A 19,904-nucleotide genomic window follows, 5' to 3' on the forward strand; every position below is an offset into this window, starting at 1 on the left:
GTTATTCTGCATACCTTGGTTGTAACAATTTGTTCTTTGAGTTACTGTTGCCTTTCTACCATCTCTAATCAGTCTGCCCGTTCTCCTCTGACCCTTTGACATCAACAAGGCATTTTCTTCCACATAACTGCTGCTCGCTGGATATTTCTGTTTTTTGGACCATTCTCAGTAAACCCTAGAGATGGTTATGTGTGAAAATCCCAGTAGATCAGCAGTTTTTGAAATACTCAGACCAGCCCATCTGGCAACAACAACCATTCCACATTCAAAGTCACTTAAATCCACTTTCTTTCCCATTCTGATGCACAGTTTGAACTTCAGCAAGTCGTCTTCAACACATCTAGATGCCTAAATGCATTACGTTTCTGCCATGTGATTGGCTGATTAGAAATTTGTGTTACCAAGCAATTGAACCGGTGTACTTAATAAAGTGGCTAGTGAGTGTATATGTAAAAGTGAAATCAGTATTCAGTCCAGTGGTCTAAATTATCAGTGGTCTTAAATATCTCTCAGGTTCTGGTAGACAAGATCCACTGGTAATATAAATTAAATATTCAGTAAATATCTACATGGATGATGGTAAAAATGGATGGCCTTTACGCTCAGTGTGAATCTGAGGAATGTGAGAGTCTGTGTATACCAAAATACTGGCCAAATGATATTTAACAGCAGGGGTTAATGACCAACATATTGTGCATTGTGGGGAAGACAGGCGTCACAGCTGTCATGCATATTTGAATAATTCAGAATGATATCAGGGGAGAGGGAAGAGTTTCCCTAAATAGTTCTCATTTCCCAAACCCCCCACTTGAATGTGTTTTGTGTGTGTGTGTGTGTGTGTGTGTGTGTGGGTGGGTGGGTGGGTGTGTTTGCTTAAACCTGAGCAAAAAGAAAAAGAAAGTGGCATACAAACTTATTCATCCAGTAATACACTCATAATATTCAGCTGCATGTCTTGAGAAGTAACCTTGATTTCAAATCATAATGCAGTTTACCATCCAACTGCGCCTTGAGTTTAGCTGGTTCTGGCAATTTAGTAGATTGCGTAGAAGGTAAAACAAGTTTAAAATGCTTTTGCAAGTCACTTCAAATTCCCACTGTGTTCAGACACTTAGTTTTTTGCTCTTAAAAGAGCTGTGTTGTCCTATTTCGTTTTTTTGCAAATACAGTTTAGTTCTGCAAAGAACATGAAAACAAGTCAGCAGACATCTTTGACAGAATTATTGCGAATGCTGAAGGATGATGCAACAGCAAACAATGCAGCTGAAACACATCAGAGAAATGAATGCTTTGTTTTTGTTTCAGCAGGCACACTTGAAAGTTTATTCAGACAGGTCTGGTCTTTTCTCAGAAGTTATAACGAGTTTCTGTCTTCATTTGCAGCGATGGTGCTGGAAGGAGTGGAACTTACATCCTGATTGACATGGTTCTAAATAAAATGGCCAAAGGTAGGAGCACATGGCACAGATGAGGAGGTGTTGTCATAACACAGGGTGAATGTGATTTCACCAAGTACAACATGTTCCTGGATCAACATCCTTGTTGATCCTGGAACAACATTCCAGTCAACTAATCAGAATCGAGGGATAAGATTTCAAGAGGCTTACAATCAGGGTTAGATGCTTCTACACCTTTGTTATTCACCTATCATTTCTCTCTGATTTTAGAAATAAATTATGGTTAGGGCTAGGTTTAGGGGTAGGGATTGGGTTTGGTCTATATTTTTAGACTGTAATGTTGATCCAGGATCAACAAAAGATGTTGATCCAGGAACATGTCTAACTTGGCAAAATCACGGCGACAATAACACAAGGAAGGTCTCGTCGTGCATTAGGGGATAATTGAGGTCTTTAATGAATGGCCAAGGTTCTCAAAATGCTAATGTGAATAAAAGTGCATGAAAACGTGAAGGATAGAGAAAGCGTGCATGTGATTTTTCATCTGTAAGCAACAGTGAGGGTTTCAGTTTGACTTTTTCACATGCAAATATTAAACGTTCAGTTCTGCATAGAGTTTAACTAGTCATGTGAGTCCAGCCACGGAGACGGAAGGTGCCTTCATAACCTGTCCTATCATTTCTCCAGCACTGGCACCATTCTTCCTGACCCCATCTGGTGAGGTCACCAATGCATTTGCCTCTCCCCATCCTTTTCTATTCTGGTCACCAGTCCATCCCTACTTCTGACCCGACCATGGTCCGTAGCGTTTTCCATAATGAGGAATCAAAGGCCAGATTCAAGGGAGAGTGGCTCCGCATTTGTGCCTCTTTCCCATGCTGTCAGGGGCCCGGAGCCTCAGTGGCCCCCTCCATCTCCCTTTTGTCTGCCCTCTAGGAATGAGGAGGGGCTCCCAGGTTGCCCACTTTTCAGTACTTACTTGTGTGATCAAAGGCCCAGAAAGTCCTAAACAACAGAACTCACCCTCTTCCATTCCCTTTTTCTCTCTCCTGTTCATCACTTCTTCCTCCTCTCTCTCTCCTTCTTTCTTGCTCCCTTTTATCTCAAACACCCCGTCGTATTTTTCTTTCGATTTTCTTCATCTAGGAATGAATTGTAAATTAGCGCAGAATGCCGTTTAAATTCCAAAGCCTTTTCTTGTTAGATGCCCCCTCCTTTGCTTGCTCTCTGTCTTTCCCCCTAAACTTGGGAATCTTGCACTTCTTAAGACATGAAAGTGTTGGAGCACTTTTGAGGCTGGAGCCCCAGCTGCACTCGCTCCCTTTCAGAAAGCATCTATAAGGATTCCCATTTTTTTCTTTCCTTCACCCTCAATCTCTCACTCTCTCTCTCTCTCTCTCTCTCTCTCTCTCTCTCTCTATCAATCTGTGCAGAAGGGAGGGGTAGTCTTTCTTTTCTTTTTGAAGAGAAAATGAATGAGAAATAAGGCCTTGTTAGACCTCTACTGCTCTCCACTCATTTATGTGAAGAAATAACAATGGACCTGTAGAAATAGTCATTCATGCTAAAGGTGAAAGGGAGATTTCTGCTAATCAGCCTGAAAAATGTCATATTCACTTTACAGTTTTGGTTCAGTCAGTGGTTCAGATGTAAATTTGTATTGACAAAAACAACAGCTCTACATGAGTGCAGATTTAAACTGTGTGCAGTGTTTACAAGCTCTACTGCTATTAACCAATGTCTCAGAATCTCTTATTTTAGCTGATTATTAATCTTAGAAATAAAATTATCTGCAGGTCTTGGCTAAATCTGCGGAAGTATACTGTAAAACACTTTAAAAAGAGGTGACCTGCAAAATGTAAATGAATGGCTTTATTCAAAAATATTATGTAATATAACTGAATCGATCTGACTAGGTTGCTACACCAAGAAAATTAATTTCAAGAGTCAGATTGGCTAGAAAAAAACTCAAGCACCTCACTTTTTCTGTGCTTTTTAGGCATGTACAATTACTGTTTTTTATAGTTGAGATTTTTATTACTGGTATTATTGAATTTATTTTGTATTTCTTCTAGAATTAGCCATCAAGTTATTTACTAAAATAAAGTTAGCTAAAAACAAGGTAGAGACACAGTCTATAAGCTTTATCTAACATTGTAAAGGGAATGTAATTCCACAGAAAAAGTGGGTACTGGAGAGAGTGCAAGATGATCTATGATTATGGAGTACTTTGAACTCATGTTATGTTTCTCTGTTGCAGGGGCTAAGGAGATTGATATTGCTGCTACCCTGGAGCACCTGAGGGACCAGAGATCAGGCATGGTACAGACCAAGGTAAGACACCATGTAAAACTCTGCTTAAAGAACAGGGTGGAAGTCCGAAATGATGGGCAGGTATTTAGGGTCTCTGTTAAAGATGAAAATAAAAATCTTAAAAAAATAATTGTTTTAAATTTAGAAAGTAAAAATTTGTTTTGTGTGAAAACTAAATCTAATTTTAAAATCTTAATGTAGGCTTTTTTTCTGTAGCACGGCTTTTATTGCTTTGCAATTTTCTGCAATTTTTCATCCTTGTATTTGGTGCATCTTTAGCTTTTTAACAATTCAATATTAATGGCAATATTATAATTCAATACAGTGGTAAGTTCAATATCAGTAGGGAAAGTTCAGTCAGCTGCCTTTAAGCAACTGAGTATACGTGAAATTACACCTGCACACATCGTCCTGAGACGTCCTTTACAATACGACCCTAACCACACTGCTACAATTAACATCGATTTGTAATCTAAAACCACATAGTCAATAAAGCAGCGAAAGCCAGCTCAGAAAATTCACTTATAATTGATCACTTCTTCCATGACAAATACGTCCTGTTGATGCCGCAAGCCACAATGTTTTGAACATCAACCAGAAGGGCTTAGGGCTTTTTTATATATATAACCTATGCTAAAGAAACATATATTTAGCATTTTACTGTTTGGGGATAACAAGATGAGCAAATGACAGTCCCCTCCTCAGAGCCAATTACACTAGCTGCTGTTTATAAAAGATAAAGACCTGACTACCTGTTTAGCTCCTTTAAACTGAGATATTAAGCCTCCATGGATTTTGTTGAAAAGATGCCCATCTATTCAGAGAATACTGAAAATAGTGAATATGTAAGAGGTGTTATATAAGTAATACATATCAGTAGAATATAAGCTTCCTCTCTGTTAGGTTATTTTTATTCATTTTTCATATATTCAGGTTAGTGAATACATTTTGTTGGAGCAATCAACCTACTTTTCAGAATAATCAGCTATTCATTTTTTGGTGGGCAACAAAATCCTAATATTGTAATGAAATCCGGAGTTGTTTCCTCAGCCAAAAGTAAATGTAATGGTTTCTAAAGTAACTGCAAGTTGACAACTGTCAGAATGTAAAAGATATAAAAATAAAAAAATAAAAGTGCTGTTATTTCCTGAGCAAGTCCTCATCTTCTTTATCAGTTCCTAGTCACATTGTAGCTAGTCTGCGACTGTAGGTTTTTAACGCTGTGATGTAATGCCTGACCAGTGGCGGCTCCAGACAATTTTGATTGGGGGGGCAATGGGGGGTCCTGGTCATTTCAAGGGGGGTCTCATGAAAACCAACAAATATACAGTGCACACGACTAATAACTGCATATTACTGCTACTAAACAACAAAAACAACACAGCACATCAACTACTTTGTTTATAATTAATTAATCAATTGCAGTTTGCAAACAATATGCTCAAACTTTAAAGGGTTGGACCTAATCAATAAGTCCACCTTAAATATTGATACAAAACATAAAAAACTGATACACTGGAATATAGTGATTCATATTATTATTACTGTTGTAGTTGTTGTTGCCTAAAATCGAACACCTTTGCAATGTAAACAAATGACAGGCTACATTTGTTATTCATATCCTTCACACTGCACTTTGATGTCAGGTATATTATGCATTTTTTTATTGCCATTGATATTTTTACATTTATTTCCAGAGAGATATTATTGAGTTTACAGGCTAATGTGGTCTTGCTGTTGTAAACACTGTTGCTATTGTAGAAAAAATTATAATATTTGCGTCACATTTAAAATATAATTATATTTTAATTCATTTCTGAATAGTTTTTATTTTTATAATGATAATTCAGAGAATGAGAAAATCTGAATAAGCCTTACCAGTGTTGTGATAATTATTTTTAAGGCACTCTATTTGTTAAAAAATAAATAAGTAACGTTAGTGTAATATAATAATAGTGTAGTCAAATAACATAAAAAAGACCAGACCCCTCGATGTCTGTGAAACTTTTCTCCCTCAAACAGCACTCTAGCGTTTCTACACACAGCAACATATCTGCATGTTCTCACATCACATCGTTCTTGTAAAATAATAATAAGTAAATAAACATCAAAATCACTTCGCTGAGAATGAAACACCGCTTACCAGCTGCCGCTGTGTTGAAAATATCCTTTAGCAATTAAAAATGCGCGTCGGATGAGGTCGTCGTAAGGTGAAAGGTCATCATGTTGGTCATTTTATTTACGGCTAAATTATTATTAATAAATTGTACTAATATTATGATTGGGCGTGGGCAGGCATTCACAAAAGGGAATGTTATTACAAAAAAAATCGAGGAGATTTTGCTTTGACAAAAGGGCACTTAAGGGGCAAAGGAGCAGGTGCTCAAGTGAACCGGTTCTTTCGGACAGTTCGATCAAATAAAACTAGTTGGAAAAAAAACGGTTCACCGGTTGTTTTGCGCTCGATGTAATGTCATTCGCGACGACTGCCCTTCTTTCAAGCCTTCGATTTACCCGCGCTCATAACACTAGCACAGAATCAGTTCAGAATCAATCATCAAAATAATCAGTTCAGGCGAGCTGTGAGTCAGTCTGCTTCACGCTGAATCACACATGCGCAGTATCACCAGCTCCTCGGTTCTCGAATCGGACGCGTCTGACAGAAACGATTCTCGTTCAGTGTAAGGATAAATGTAGAATAATTATTATTTATTATTATTCTGCGTAGTTTGAAGATATTTTTATTATATATATATATATATATATATATATATATATATATATATATATATATATATATATATATATATATATATATATATATATATATGGATATAATCAGGAAGAGGGTGGGGGGTCAAATGGGGGGTCAAGGCGTTTTTTGGCAGGGTCTTGAGACCCCCCAGGACCCCCCCTGGCGCCGCCGGTGTGCCTGACTCACCAGTAAGGATGTTTGGATCGTTCTGTTTTGTTTCCACTTATTTATGAGCAAAATATTACTAGTATTATTAATATAATTATAATCATGTCATTTAAATGAATTGAAAAATCCTTGTACATCTTGGGACTTGCTGTTACATTATTAATCACTTTTAAATTAACCGTGAAACTTTTCATTAGAAAAAAACATATATATATATATATATATATATATATATATATATATATATATATATATATATATATATATATATATATTTATTTATTTATTTAAGTATTTACCATAACCAAACATGTTGCTCTCAAGCTCTGTTGTTTGTTAGTTCTGCCCATTTCTAGACTCTACAGTACAGTATTTGTGATTTTCCTGTTCTGCCCTGCTCAGTCAATATTTCAGCTCTGTGTGGCTCCAAAAAGCAACATATGTTCAAAGGATGTCTTTGGATGTCAAAGGATGCCCTGCATGTTTAGAACACTCTCAGAGCAGGTGCTCGTGTGTGAAATTGGTCTTCCTCCTAAAATTCATTGTACCCTCTCCATTCCTGGCCCAGAATAGGAATGTTTTGCACATTAGCAGCTCCTTGAGCGCTCCGGCTTTTGTTTACTTTGGAAGAGAAGCTCATAAACAGCTTGACTGATCAGAAAAATATCCACAGCAATAGTTCGTCATGTCTGGAGAACATTGAGGCATTAATGTGACACCATCTAGTGGTAAAATGGTCACATTTACACTTTTACTACACAGTTGCCTTTTAAATCGCCTTGCATATGACAGTGAACGATAATTGTAAAAGCGATCAAATCCTTCTCATGCATTTATGATCATTTGCATGCATTAGGTGGTCCATGCCTCCAGCATCAGCTATTACCACTACAAAGTATATTTATTCAAGCATTTTAGTTTTTTGTATTGACATCACAAACCTTTACCTTCACTTGCTACTGTACATATATTACTATACATCTATACATAATGCTACATTATTTGAGAGACTAATTTATGTCGGTTCAAAATACAGCAGAGTTCATGTTAAGTTAATTCAAGAGGGATTTTTATCCATTTCTTGTTTTGTGAAGCTTTGCATCTGACTCGACGCCCACTTTAGCTTGGTTTATTCCATGGCCTGCAGTGGGAGGCTTTGGTTTCAAACGTTAGTTTGAGGGTCGCTCTTCAGACAATGATCGATCTTCACGGGGTGGCCCTCAGGGAAGAGACAGACTTTGAGTCATAGTTTGAACCGAGCACATTCTCTGCAGCTTTAAATACACACATCTACACAAGGAGTATACACACATTTTGTATGTACTTTCCAGCTTCTCCAGTTCTTCTGACTGCTTTTTTTATGATTCTTTTTAGGTCCATTTTTCCTTTATTCCACAAGCTATGTCACTGGCATGTGTTTGTGCTAAGTGTAAAATGTTGGTGTTTTTTAAAGTGCTTGGCTGAGTTTCTTCCACTTTCTCCTTCTGTCTTCAGGACCAGTTTGAGTTTGCATTGACTGCTGTAGCAGAGGAGGTGAACGCCATCCTCAAAGCTCTGCCTCAATGAAGGAGACTTTCACAAACACTTCCAACCTATATTCTGTTTTGTGTAACCTGGATAGTTATGAACATTGACACCATTTTAAGCTCTATCCAAATTCAGACGCATTGTATTGCATAAAACATTTTCTTGTACTAAGTGTGTAAAATTCTAAAGCATTGAAATAAATGTATATTCAACTAGCCAACTAGGCATGCAATCATAGATTGTCTTTGCTGCTCAGATTGGTGTTTAAATACCCACTAGTTGTGAATAGGAAATATCTGAACAATATGTGTTTGTGTGAAGCAGATGTGATTTTAGCGGTATTGTATTACACTGCATTAGTTCACTGCAGTTATGTTCTTATACAGTGAGTTCATGTGGCTACACTTTAGTTATGGATGAACAAGACTAATGTGACATTGAGAATAATACAGTATATAAGAAAGAGTTCTGCAGTTATGATCTCCTTTGCATCAACTTTCATTGTTGTGATAAGTTTCTAGATCAACTAATAAACAGATTGTATTAAATATAGATCAACTGATTATACATACAGAATGAACAATGTGATGAAAAATGCTCTGGTAAAATGTAATTGTACATATTTTTGTGTGTGCGATTTAAAAGTAACATAATAAATATCAAAATGCCGAAACTTGAGTGATAATTGCATTTAGTTGCATAATGGAGGAAGAAATACTGAATGAGAGAGACTGTACCAACAGTTATCCTCACATGACTTGTTGCTCAGTTCTCTAAAATCTGTTCTGGTGAGTTGAACAAGAGCAAAAAAAAGATAATTTTTCAGTTTTGCTCATCTTTCACTAATATACAAATAATACAAATTTATTATTGTTAAAAAAATAGTTTGGAAACTTTTCACTTGGGCGCTTAGATAAATATTCACACTTCTTAATTTCCTGTCTGCAGTGTTATTATTGACAGCACTTATGACATCCATGTGCCTTCCTTCTATTTTTGTATGATGATTTGCATTCCATTTGCATATGTATCTGTCGCTTAATCAGTATGCAGCCAATCTGAATGTAAGGAGGGCATGCTAATCATCTTATGAATAACTATATGGTAACCATAATTGTGCATGTTTAATAGGTCGTCATCAGAGGGATACAGGTTTATTAGAAAAAAATTATGGATGGTAATTGCTTCCTGCAGCAACTAGAGTATTATGCAGGATTGTGATATGCTGTCGTCTCCCGTTCAGGGAATTCATATTTCCTGGTATCGTTCAGCACTGCTAACACGATTAATTATTGCATTTGGCGACAGCTAGTTTAACTCAAGCTGATTTTTTTATTAACTTAGTTTCACTATCATTCTTTTTAAAATTCATCCATTTAGATTGTCTTTGATAATTTGCATTGTGATTATTCTCGTCTGTCCCAAGTTGCTTAAATCAAAATGTCATTATCTATTTTCTTTTCTCTCCCATATGAAGATATCAAATTTTTACCACCACAATGTCTGTGTCAAAGAGGAGGTATTCGTGTTAGTATTATTATTTCTAAATTATTCCATTTTTATTACATTCTCTGACAAACCAGAACTGCAAATATTGGCCTATTTGCATGTTTTTCTCGAATTTGTCAGACCTCACGTGACCCAAAAACCTCCAAAAGTCCACAAAGCTTAGTTTGTAAGTCATGGAGGTTGATGTTAGATGTCACAAGCATAAAAAATAAAAAAATAAGATTTCAAAGCTTGGTTTTCTCAGAATTACATAACTCACATATGATAAAATGGAAACTATAGATTCAAACTGAAAGATTGCGAATGATCACTGAATCGAACCATCTGAAATGCCGTTTAATGGGATATATTAAAAGCAGAGTGATTAAAACATCGTTCTAATTGGTTTAACACCAGTTAAATCAGTGCATGAGCATTTTACTGTGCTTCTGTACTACATAAGAGATTTACTTCTACCTGCCACTGCATTAAAGGATTAAAATGAAACTGGTGAGAATATACAGAAAGACATGAAGCTACACAGAACACACACAGCCCCTCGGAACAAATCGCGGTCCTGGATCACAAATAAAGGACACCTTGATCACACCAAAAGGGCACTTTAAAGGGGCAGAGGCTCGAGTAACCCCAACCCCACCCGTGTACGCCACTGCATTCTTTTGTATGAAAGTTTATCCGATTTTTTCAGGAATTAAAATTTCAGTAATTCAGTGGATGATGCACATTGTTGAGGCATCTTGAAACTCATTGATATTTAATGAGTGATGAGTTCCAATATGGCAGATGCATCAACGTGTCTGGAGCGGTCAAATGTGGCATCTACTTATACATATCTATGGTTGTCATTAGTCTGATTGTTCCCAGCTGTGTCTAGTTAGTCTTGTTTACACTTGTGTATTTAAGCCCTTGTGTTTCCTGTGTTTATTGTCAGGGGTTGTTTCTTTGTGGATGTTCCATCAGCATACTCATTCTGTAACTTGTTGTTTTGTATTTTTGTTGTTGCTATTATTATTATTTCACTGTTCACTGGTGTTACAGATATTATGAGCTTCTACACCCAATCTCATGTGTATGGTTTCCCACAATATTCTGATAGTACTTACTGATATGAAGAAAACGAGATTTCCCAGCTCCAAATTTTTCACTGTGAATGGACTAAAAGTTACGATTAGAAGTCCTCAGGAGTATGACTCAATCAGAGCCCTGTAGTAAAGCTCACTTAGAAACCCAATTATTTTTCCATATTATGCCCAAGTCCCCTCTGACAATCACTTGGTCCGGTATCCCAGCTCTTTAAGAGAGCCCTTTTCAATAGGAGATTCCCTTCAATAGCACTTCAAGCTCAGTTCCAATCCAGCTCATAATCATGTCTTTGCACCCGTTGCCCTCCTATAGAAATGAGTCAATCCAAGAAAAGATGACAAAGAGAATCTCATGTTTAAAAGCAGTTTGTATTTATTCTGAGCAGTGGATAATTGCATTTGATTTTACTATTTAAACAACCTCCTACTAACATACATGTAGTTACATAACAGCTAGCATGTCCTCCTATAGCTTTAAGATATAATCTGATCCAGTTGGGTCTGTCTGAAATGCTAGGCTGTGTGAATATCCTTTTTGCAGACTGGTATACATACTTTCAATAAACAATATCTTTAGGCATAGTGCAAAAGTCAATTGGTTTTAAATCAGAAATAATCTAAGCACTTCTTGGTTTACCAGCAACATTTTTCAAAAAAAGGGCTGCTTTTGAATGTACTGTACCTGTTTGATCAATAGGTATCTGCACAGGTAGCCCGTTTTACCCCTAAAAAACGGTGGTGAACCCTGATGCTGTTTGGCTTGGGTGACTTCCAGAAGAGCCATGTGGGAAGTGATCCAAGTCTCCTTGAGACGGCTGACTGAAGCCGGGCTTGTTTTCTCCCATCTGAATGTTCAGGGCTATAATGAGAGGGGAGCAGATTGCAGCAGTAGCGTCTCATGTCTGGCCAAGACCCCTGCTTGCTTTGATCTCCAATAAAACACAAACAAGCTTTTTAAACATGGTGCTCACCATGTCCTCCAATGCAATGGACCCAATGAACAGAGAAAACATGAATAGGAGTTTACACACACACACATACACAAGCATTCCCATTCTCCCTTGCCTTGATATGCTGGTATATGGATGGACCTCTTTATAGAGCATCTTTCATGACCTCATCAACTTATAACCAGGCTCTTTTACAGACCATGTATTACAAACATACACACACACACACACACACACACACATATAAATATATATAAAAGAATTTACATCCAAATTAAAATATTTTGAGTAGTTTTGACTAAGTTGTTTCTTCTTTAAAAGAAATGAATACTTTTATTCAGCTTTTAAAAGTGACAGTAAAGACATTTATAATTTTACCAAATATTTCTGTTTTAAATTACTGTTCTTTCCAACTTTTTAGTAATTAAACCATATAAGAAAAAAATTAATGTACCATGGTTTCCACACAAATATTAAACAACATTATCAACACTGATAATAAAAAAAAAGCTTCTTGAGCAATAAATCAGTATGTTACAATGATTTCTGAAGGATCATGTGACACTGAATTCAGTATTTTTCATAAATTCAGAAATATTTTTAAAAAGATTGTTATTTTAAATTTTAATAATGATCAAACAAATGCAGCCTTCTGAACAAGTAAATGTAGCTGTGATGAACAGAAGAAACTTTTAATATTTAAAAAACATTTTTACCGATGCCAAACTTTGAACAGTGTACCAATATAATATTTAATTCGATATAACATGATTTCATGCACATGTATACAGCATAGATTTGGCTAAGCCGGATGATTTAACACCCAAGGTGACTTCCACATGTTGAGGAAGTGAGTGTAAGATAAGGGAAATCTCCTGATCTGAATAAGAATCTCCTCTCATTACACCTCGTGCTCTCGCATGGTTATTAACCATAGAGGAAGCACAAGGAGGGGCTGACAACATGAATGAGGAGAAAAAAAACAGACTGACATTTCACAAGCTTTCATCCCTGTCCCATCATGCATCAGGGGACACTTCTGGCATTTTGTCTCCTCTTTTTTTCCTCGTTTTCATCAGTGTCGATGACGGAGGTCAACTCCGCGACCCCAATATTGCAAACTGTCACTCAGAGTAAGTGAGTTTATCAACACACATCTAATCGGCCAGCCTCTCCGCAGGGACTTTTACCATCTGCATACTGAGATTGGCTTTTCCCTCCCTTTCCTGCTCGGAGTCGAGGAGGCGTCGCCCCGTGCTCGCATAATTATCAACGATAAAGAGCGGCGCTAACAAGAATGTCATGGTATATTAGTGTCACAGACGTATTTAGACACTTAAATGATATGGATTCTGCGGTTGCAAGTCAGAGGTCAATGATGATACGGGAGGCTTAAGAGGTTATTTACAATTCTGAAACTCAATGAAGGATCGTAAATGTTAAGATCTGTGACACAGAAACTCAAAACAAGCAGTGATACATATAAAAGCCTAAAGATCACAAAACACATTCTTACTCGAAAATCCTAATTATGAAGAATAACCAGAGTTAGGCAAATTATGTTCATGTAGCCTTTTTTCCGCACGTGTCACCATTCTGAACACTAGGTAATTACTAGGTTCAACAATACGCCACTGACTTATTCTCCCCCCTACAATACAAGTGAACTTTTTTTTTATTTGTGAGACCGTGTGCTGTCACCGTGTAGGTGTATGTGCATATGTTTCTGTGTTTGTGACATTGAAACAGCAGGCCCCATGTTGTCCTTCATCTGTTTATGGTAATTATGGCTTTCATAACTTCTCAGCACAGGAGGTTAGTCGGCCCGATTCCATATGAAAGGTTTAAATGGTTTATAGGGGAACAGCTGCACTAGTAAAAAAATAAAAAATAAATAAAACCTTTGTATCAGGCATCTGCATGTTGTTGTTGTTGTTGTTTATTCTAATATAAAGGATGAAATAGCATGCACTTGTCACTGCGAAATCTCTCCCTATGTTCAACGTGAGAAAATTCAATAACGTGTTATTAAAAATGCTCGCAGCCATTGTAAAGACAACCCGCACGTTTAGGCTGAGGTGGAGACCTGGTTATGCATTTTAATGAGACTGTGATTCACGGCAAGAAAAAGGTGAATAAAAGCCTGAAAAACTAAATGTGCCATGCAAAACAATAAGCTGCAACAACTGAGTCTGCATTCTGACAAAGTAAGATAAACTCGAAAGGGTTACTCAAACTCCATGTGGACAGACATTTCGGTATCTTCTAGTGTTTTGCTAAATGCAACCTTTTTTTTCACTGCAGCCAAAGTGGTCCAATAAGGCTCTCATCCCATTTCACATTTGCTGTTAGATCCACATCCTTCTCTCCTCTCATACCTCAGATGTTTGTTTTTTTTCTTTTCATCTCATTTCATCCCTATTACTCTCTAACTTTCCTCTAGATCTCTCCTGTCTGACCTTCCCTTTCCCCTCTCCCCACTATGGTGCTCTCTCTTCCTCTCTCAGTGTCTTGTCACTCATCAGTGGCTAATCTCTTAGGTTAGTGGAGGTCAGGAAAGATCAAGATGTCAACTCCTCGGTGCTCCTGCTGAACAAATAACAGATAGTGAACCCTGAACCTTTGCATGAGAATCATCATCATTTTTCTGCAGCTGGTTACTACAGCAACCAGGACTCTGCTAAAACGCCTGCCCTGGGGTTTCAGACACCCCCCTCTTTACCCCCCGCCCCGCTCCGCTCTCACATACTTCCCTCTCATCTACATCACAGATGAGTCCTCTCTCTACTCTGCACAGAAAAAAAAAGAATTCATCCATAATTCATTGTGTGTCCCACCCCCCTTCAGGCACGACAGCCCATCCTAGTAACAGGAACATAGCAACAGCAACAACTCTCCACTAGGCTTTCAGCCTATAGGGAGCTTTCAAGTCTCATCGAATTTAACCAATAGGGTGAGAGTGGTGAGGAGGGACAGGGAGAATAGTGTTTTACTAGACAACTGGGAAGCACAGGCACTGTGTGCTCCAATCGTCCAATAGTGCCCCGCAAAGTGAATTTAAAGAGGTATTTTGCCATCTTAAGTGAATTTAAAATGCATATGACAATTACAGTTCATTCACCGTGGGATAGAGTTAAAAAGACACAACATATTTGTTTTTGTATTAAAATTGAAACATTTGCATTCAATAAAAGGATTTATATTTACTGCTTTACATTTGTATAAATGGGTTTACATGAGATGTAATTTCTATATATGGTGTAAGATGCCTCCATTAAGAAAAATGTAGCATGTAGAGGATCGTAATGCATCCCCCTACACACTACTATGGCCATCAAATGGAAAAAAAATGACAATTTTGTTCTGACCTTACTGAACATTTTATCTAAAGAACAAATGAATCTTAAAAAAAATTTTTTAGAAACTTTAACTATTTTTTAAAAGCTGCATATTGGCAATGTAATCTAAATACCTTTACTGAAATTGAATGTTTCATTATGTGATAAAGGTATCCGAAAGGCAATTACAATTGAACCATTTTTTAAACCTAAATATAGCAACAGTAACTGTGCAGTGAGACTGAATTATTCAACTATGATTGAGGTTGTGATGTTTTATGAGTTTACAGTATATTTCTTAGGCTGTGGAATTATTAAAATAAAAACAACTTAAATAAAAATAATTTTCAAAAAGAAAAATGTATTATCTTATCTTATAACAAACCTATTTAAGCTCTTCCAAGAACACTCAACACCCCAGTACATGATAACGAATTCTGATCATTTTTATTTTTTCCCGGCCACTTGACCTGTTGACATGTTCTGTAAGCCATATGACTAAGAGACCAGAGCAATGCACATCAACAATTATCCTCTCAAGTGATGGAAAATTAAAGCAATGCATTTGTCAACAGAATGTGAAGAGTTCTGAAGACTCAAAAAGGGTTGCAGGTCTGTCCTGATCAGTCAGACTACACTGAAAAATAATGCTAAATGAAAATAATAAAAAACATTTATTACATTTATCCCAGTCACACCTCTCTGTCTGCAGGTGGTAAAGTGAAGTGCACACTGCACAGATGTTGCAGTGTACACAGCTCCATCAGCCAGGACATAAATGGAGTATCTTGTTCAGTTCAAGTCATCTTTTTCAGGGGCAACTACAGTACACATCTAAACAGCAGTGTAACTTTGGTAAACTTTGCTCTTTGTAAGCAGCAAAATTATCCCAGAGTTTATCTATAGGAAAATAAAATGTAAGCATTTATACGCATCAAGTTGAACCATCTAATCCTGGCAAGTTGTACTCTACATTGGATAGCTGGATACATATTAAATCAAATTAAACTAGCTAAAAAAATCACAATGATCTAAAACATTTTGATAATGAATAAAACATTTATTGATAATACTGTATGTTCTTCGTGAGAGACTTGTAACTATTAAAACAAACAGAAAAGCAATGCAGAAATTGCACCATATATTAATGCATTATGATGAAGCCATTAGAATGAGTTCATCAAAGGCAAGGATCAAAAGGTGACCACAAAGGTATTCATGGTCTGGACACACATCAAGGATTTGGAACTTTCAGCTGGGTAAGAACAGTTTGAGTTCTTATGTTCTTTAATAAAGCTTATGGCAGGTGTAGGTTTATGACTCCCACTGTATGGGGAAGCTGTTGAAATCAGAAATAGAATGCCACTGGGGCAGTGAACCTCCAACAAGCTTCAAAAACATAAAATCACTAATAAATAGTGAACCAGCATGTTGCAGTGTGTGAATTAGACGTGAAGATCTTAGAAGGTCTGAAAGAATTACAATGTGATGCATATTTATGGACAGGTGGTTGTAAACAAAAATCCAACATCAGTAAGCCTCAAATTTCTGTCATTCACACATAACAGCAGACAAATTAAATGGTCAGTTTAATTTCAGTTCAGTTCCAGTATATTATTATCGTTATTTTGTTTCTATTTTTCAGTGGGTTTTTTTTTTTTTTTTCAACAAAGTTGGTTATTCCCTAGCTATAGCTCAGCTGGTCTGCATCCTATATAGGCCAAGTACACAGATCAATATAGTTGTCACTCTTCATTTAAGGGGTCATCGGATGCAAAATTCACTTTTGTTGTTGTTTGAACATAAATGTGTGTTGGAAGTATATGTACACATCCACCCTATAATGATAAAAATCCACACAGTGTTTTTTTTAAAATCCCTATTTCTCTACCCTTTACCAAAAAGTTAATTTTATTAAGTATACTCAAGTAAAGTTCAAGTATATTTTTAAGTATACGTTATGTAGCCAGTATACAAATATCTGCGTTGCAGTAGTATACTTGTAAGTGTACTGTTGCAATATTTCTTGGGACTAAATTGGCCCCTTTCTAGTGTATAAAAGTATACTTTTAAGTATACTTTAATTATAACAGTACACAGCTAGTTTACCTCAGTGTTTGTAGTTTGCACTGCAATTACACTAAAAGTGAACTTATAGGTATACTGATAGTTTACTAATTAAATACTTTGTACACTTGGAAGTATAGTCTCATGCTCATAAGTTTTCTTTAAGTGAACTTTACATCATATTTTAAGTATACTACTATGTCCCTATTTAGGTTTTAATTTGTATATATTTTTTATATGAATATCTGGACATTGAAAATATCAAAGAAAGAACACAGTATCTGCTTGTAAACAAAAAAAAATTATTCTAGCTTCATGCATTCTTTTTTAAACACTTTAATGTGGGTAAAATTTATGAAAAATAAAGAAAAAACATTTTAAACAAAAAGCTGAAAAAAGACTATGAATTGGAATCAGAATGATAATCAAAACACCCCAAATCTTGACTGTAATTATTACCTCTTCATTGGTTGAAATTTTATTCCATAACATTACAGTTTTGATACTGTTTAATGTCAGATGATCGTGTTAGATTACATGTTAGTATCCGTTGTTTCTTTTTTCTTCTTCACTTATGTTGAAAACACTGTTTCTACGAGTATAGCTCAAATATATTTAGACTTTTTGTAATTATTAGTCAAGTATACTTAAATGTCATTTTAAGTATATTTCTGAGGAGTACATAAAGCCCATTTCTGAGACATGCATAAAAAGTATACTAAATGCATACTCTCCTATTTTTATGTATTCAGTGAAGGAAAGGGACTGCAGTCAGGCCATCAGACAGATCTTCATTACCAATCGTTCTAATGCTGTAACACACAATAGAGCTCCACAATCCTGCACAATGAGTTAAATGTTTAAAGTTAGCATTTTATCCTTAAATATTTCATTCTCCCTGAAGCATACAGCATGTTATTGAGAAATGTGAGTTTGAGAGCTCTGAGTCGAGTCACAGATCAGACTTCTCAAATCACTGTGGTGCTCTATAGCTGTTACTTCACATCTTGAATATAGCTGTGGCCACGGCATGCCGTTTCCCCTTGGATACATAAAACGGTAAGTTAATTACTGTGTTAAACCCATTCATGAATCATGTCTGCTCTTATTGAACTAATGCCACATGAGATGCTGTATCAACGTTTTCTTTTGCACACATATGATAACTACTGAACATGCAAAAACAAATTAACGCATTGCTTGCTATTAAGGGTCAGTAAATTAAAGCGTAATTGAAGGCGCAAACACAGATAACAGTATTTAGGGATTTTTTAGGGCTTTTATTTCATGAGTTGGCTTAATGACGTTGAAGATTTCAATGTGGTAATTTGGGAACAAATTTTATACTGTTAATAGGGGAAATGACGATACAGACTTTAAGACTGGATGCAAACACACTGATTCATTGGCTGATTTCATTTCAAATTCCTAGCCTGTTAATAACAAACTCTGCTACTTCGCTTTGCTTCATAGACAGAGTCTGGAAGGGCGTAATTGACAATAGTTCCCTTATCGAGCCGTTCTCTCGACATTTACTATGGGGAAATCCATTTCCTTGAAATTATGAAGTCTGATTTATTTTTAGCCAATAGCCAATGCCGCCCCCGCCCTCACATGATTGGCTGACAGCCCTCAATATAGGTGATCGGCAGCAATATGAGCAGCCTTGTGGTCCTCCATCGCCATCTTTTGCTGATGCTGTCCGGCATGTCCAATGCCGAAAAGAGGCACTTCCTGGATGCGCCGGTGAGCCCCACGGGCGGAAGCTCAGGGAAACACTGCTCCAGGTGTGTGTTCACAGTGTGTGTGTGTGTGTTCACTGCTCTGTGTGTGTGTGCACTTCGGATGGGTTAAATGCAGAGCACAAATTCTGAGTATGGGTCACCATACTTGGCTGAATGTTACGGCACTTTCACTTCAATTTCACTGAAGTGGAAAGTATTTGCTAACTGGTGTGTTGAAAAAAAGGAGGACCCCATGAGTTGCGACATCTCCATTATTCTGACCTTCCTACAGGAACGTCTGGATGCTGGCAGTTCTCCATCTACAGTGAAAGTCTACATGGCCGCTATCTCCATTTTTCGTGACTTGTTAGATGGTCATTCAGTGGGGAAGCACCCCCTGATAACTAGCTTTCTCTGGGGAGCTAGCCGGCTTAATCTGCCCCTCTTTCATCAGATGCCATTCTGGGACCTGTTGTTAGTAATTAGTGCGCTGTCCGACCCACCTTTCGAACCAGCAGAGTCTGGCGACCTCAAAGTGCTCTCATTTAAGACGGCACTACTGCTCACGCTAGCTTGCGGCAAATGAGTGGGAGACTTGCATGCCCTGTCAGTGAACAGCGCGTGTTATGCAGTTTGGACTGGACGATAGTATGGTCAGACTTTTACCCAAACATGGCTACTCACCTAAAGTGCTCTCAATGCAGTTCAGAGCTCAGATAGTTACAATTCCAGCATTTTGCCCCGAGGAGGACAGTAATTCAGTGCCTCAGAAGTGCGCTTTGTGCCCCGTGCATGCCTTGCATGCTTATGTGAACAGAACTAAGCAGTTTCGAACTTCAGAGCAGCTTTTTGTCTGCTATGTGGGTGCCAAGAAGGGCAGCGTGCTGTTGAAGCAGAGGCTGACACACTGGATAGTGGAGGCTGTGCGACTGGCTTATTCTTCCCGGGGAACCGCTTGCCCAATGGGGATTCACACCCACTCCACAAGGAGTTTGGTGTCGTCATGGGCTTGGGGCGACAGGCATGTCTATTCAGGACATTTGTTTCGCAGAGGGCTGGTCGTCTCGCAACATG

The 19,904-nt window shown here is 37.3% G+C and overlaps 1 protein-coding gene across 1 annotated transcript in view; it reads left to right on the top strand.

Moving 5' to 3' along the window:
- LOC113051661 (receptor-type tyrosine-protein phosphatase N2-like) overlaps nt 1-8,828 on the top strand; it is a 171,054-nt gene extending 162,226 nt beyond the window's left edge. Inside the window, exons 21-23 of the mRNA XM_026215585.1 lie at nt 1,384-1,448; nt 3,658-3,731; nt 8,128-8,828. Of these exons, the coding sequence (XP_026071370.1) occupies nt 1,384-1,448; nt 3,658-3,731; nt 8,128-8,199 (211 nt within the window). The 3' untranslated portion in view covers nt 8,200-8,828. The remainder of the gene's footprint in view (nt 1-1,383; nt 1,449-3,657; nt 3,732-8,127) is intronic.
- Nucleotides 8,829-19,904: the final 11,076 nt, after the last annotated feature.

The sequence above is a fragment of the Carassius auratus genome, chromosome 32 (assembly GCF_003368295.1).
Source record: "Carassius auratus strain Wakin chromosome 32, ASM336829v1, whole genome shotgun sequence".
NCBI lineage: Eukaryota > Metazoa > Chordata > Actinopteri > Cypriniformes > Cyprinidae > Carassius > Carassius auratus.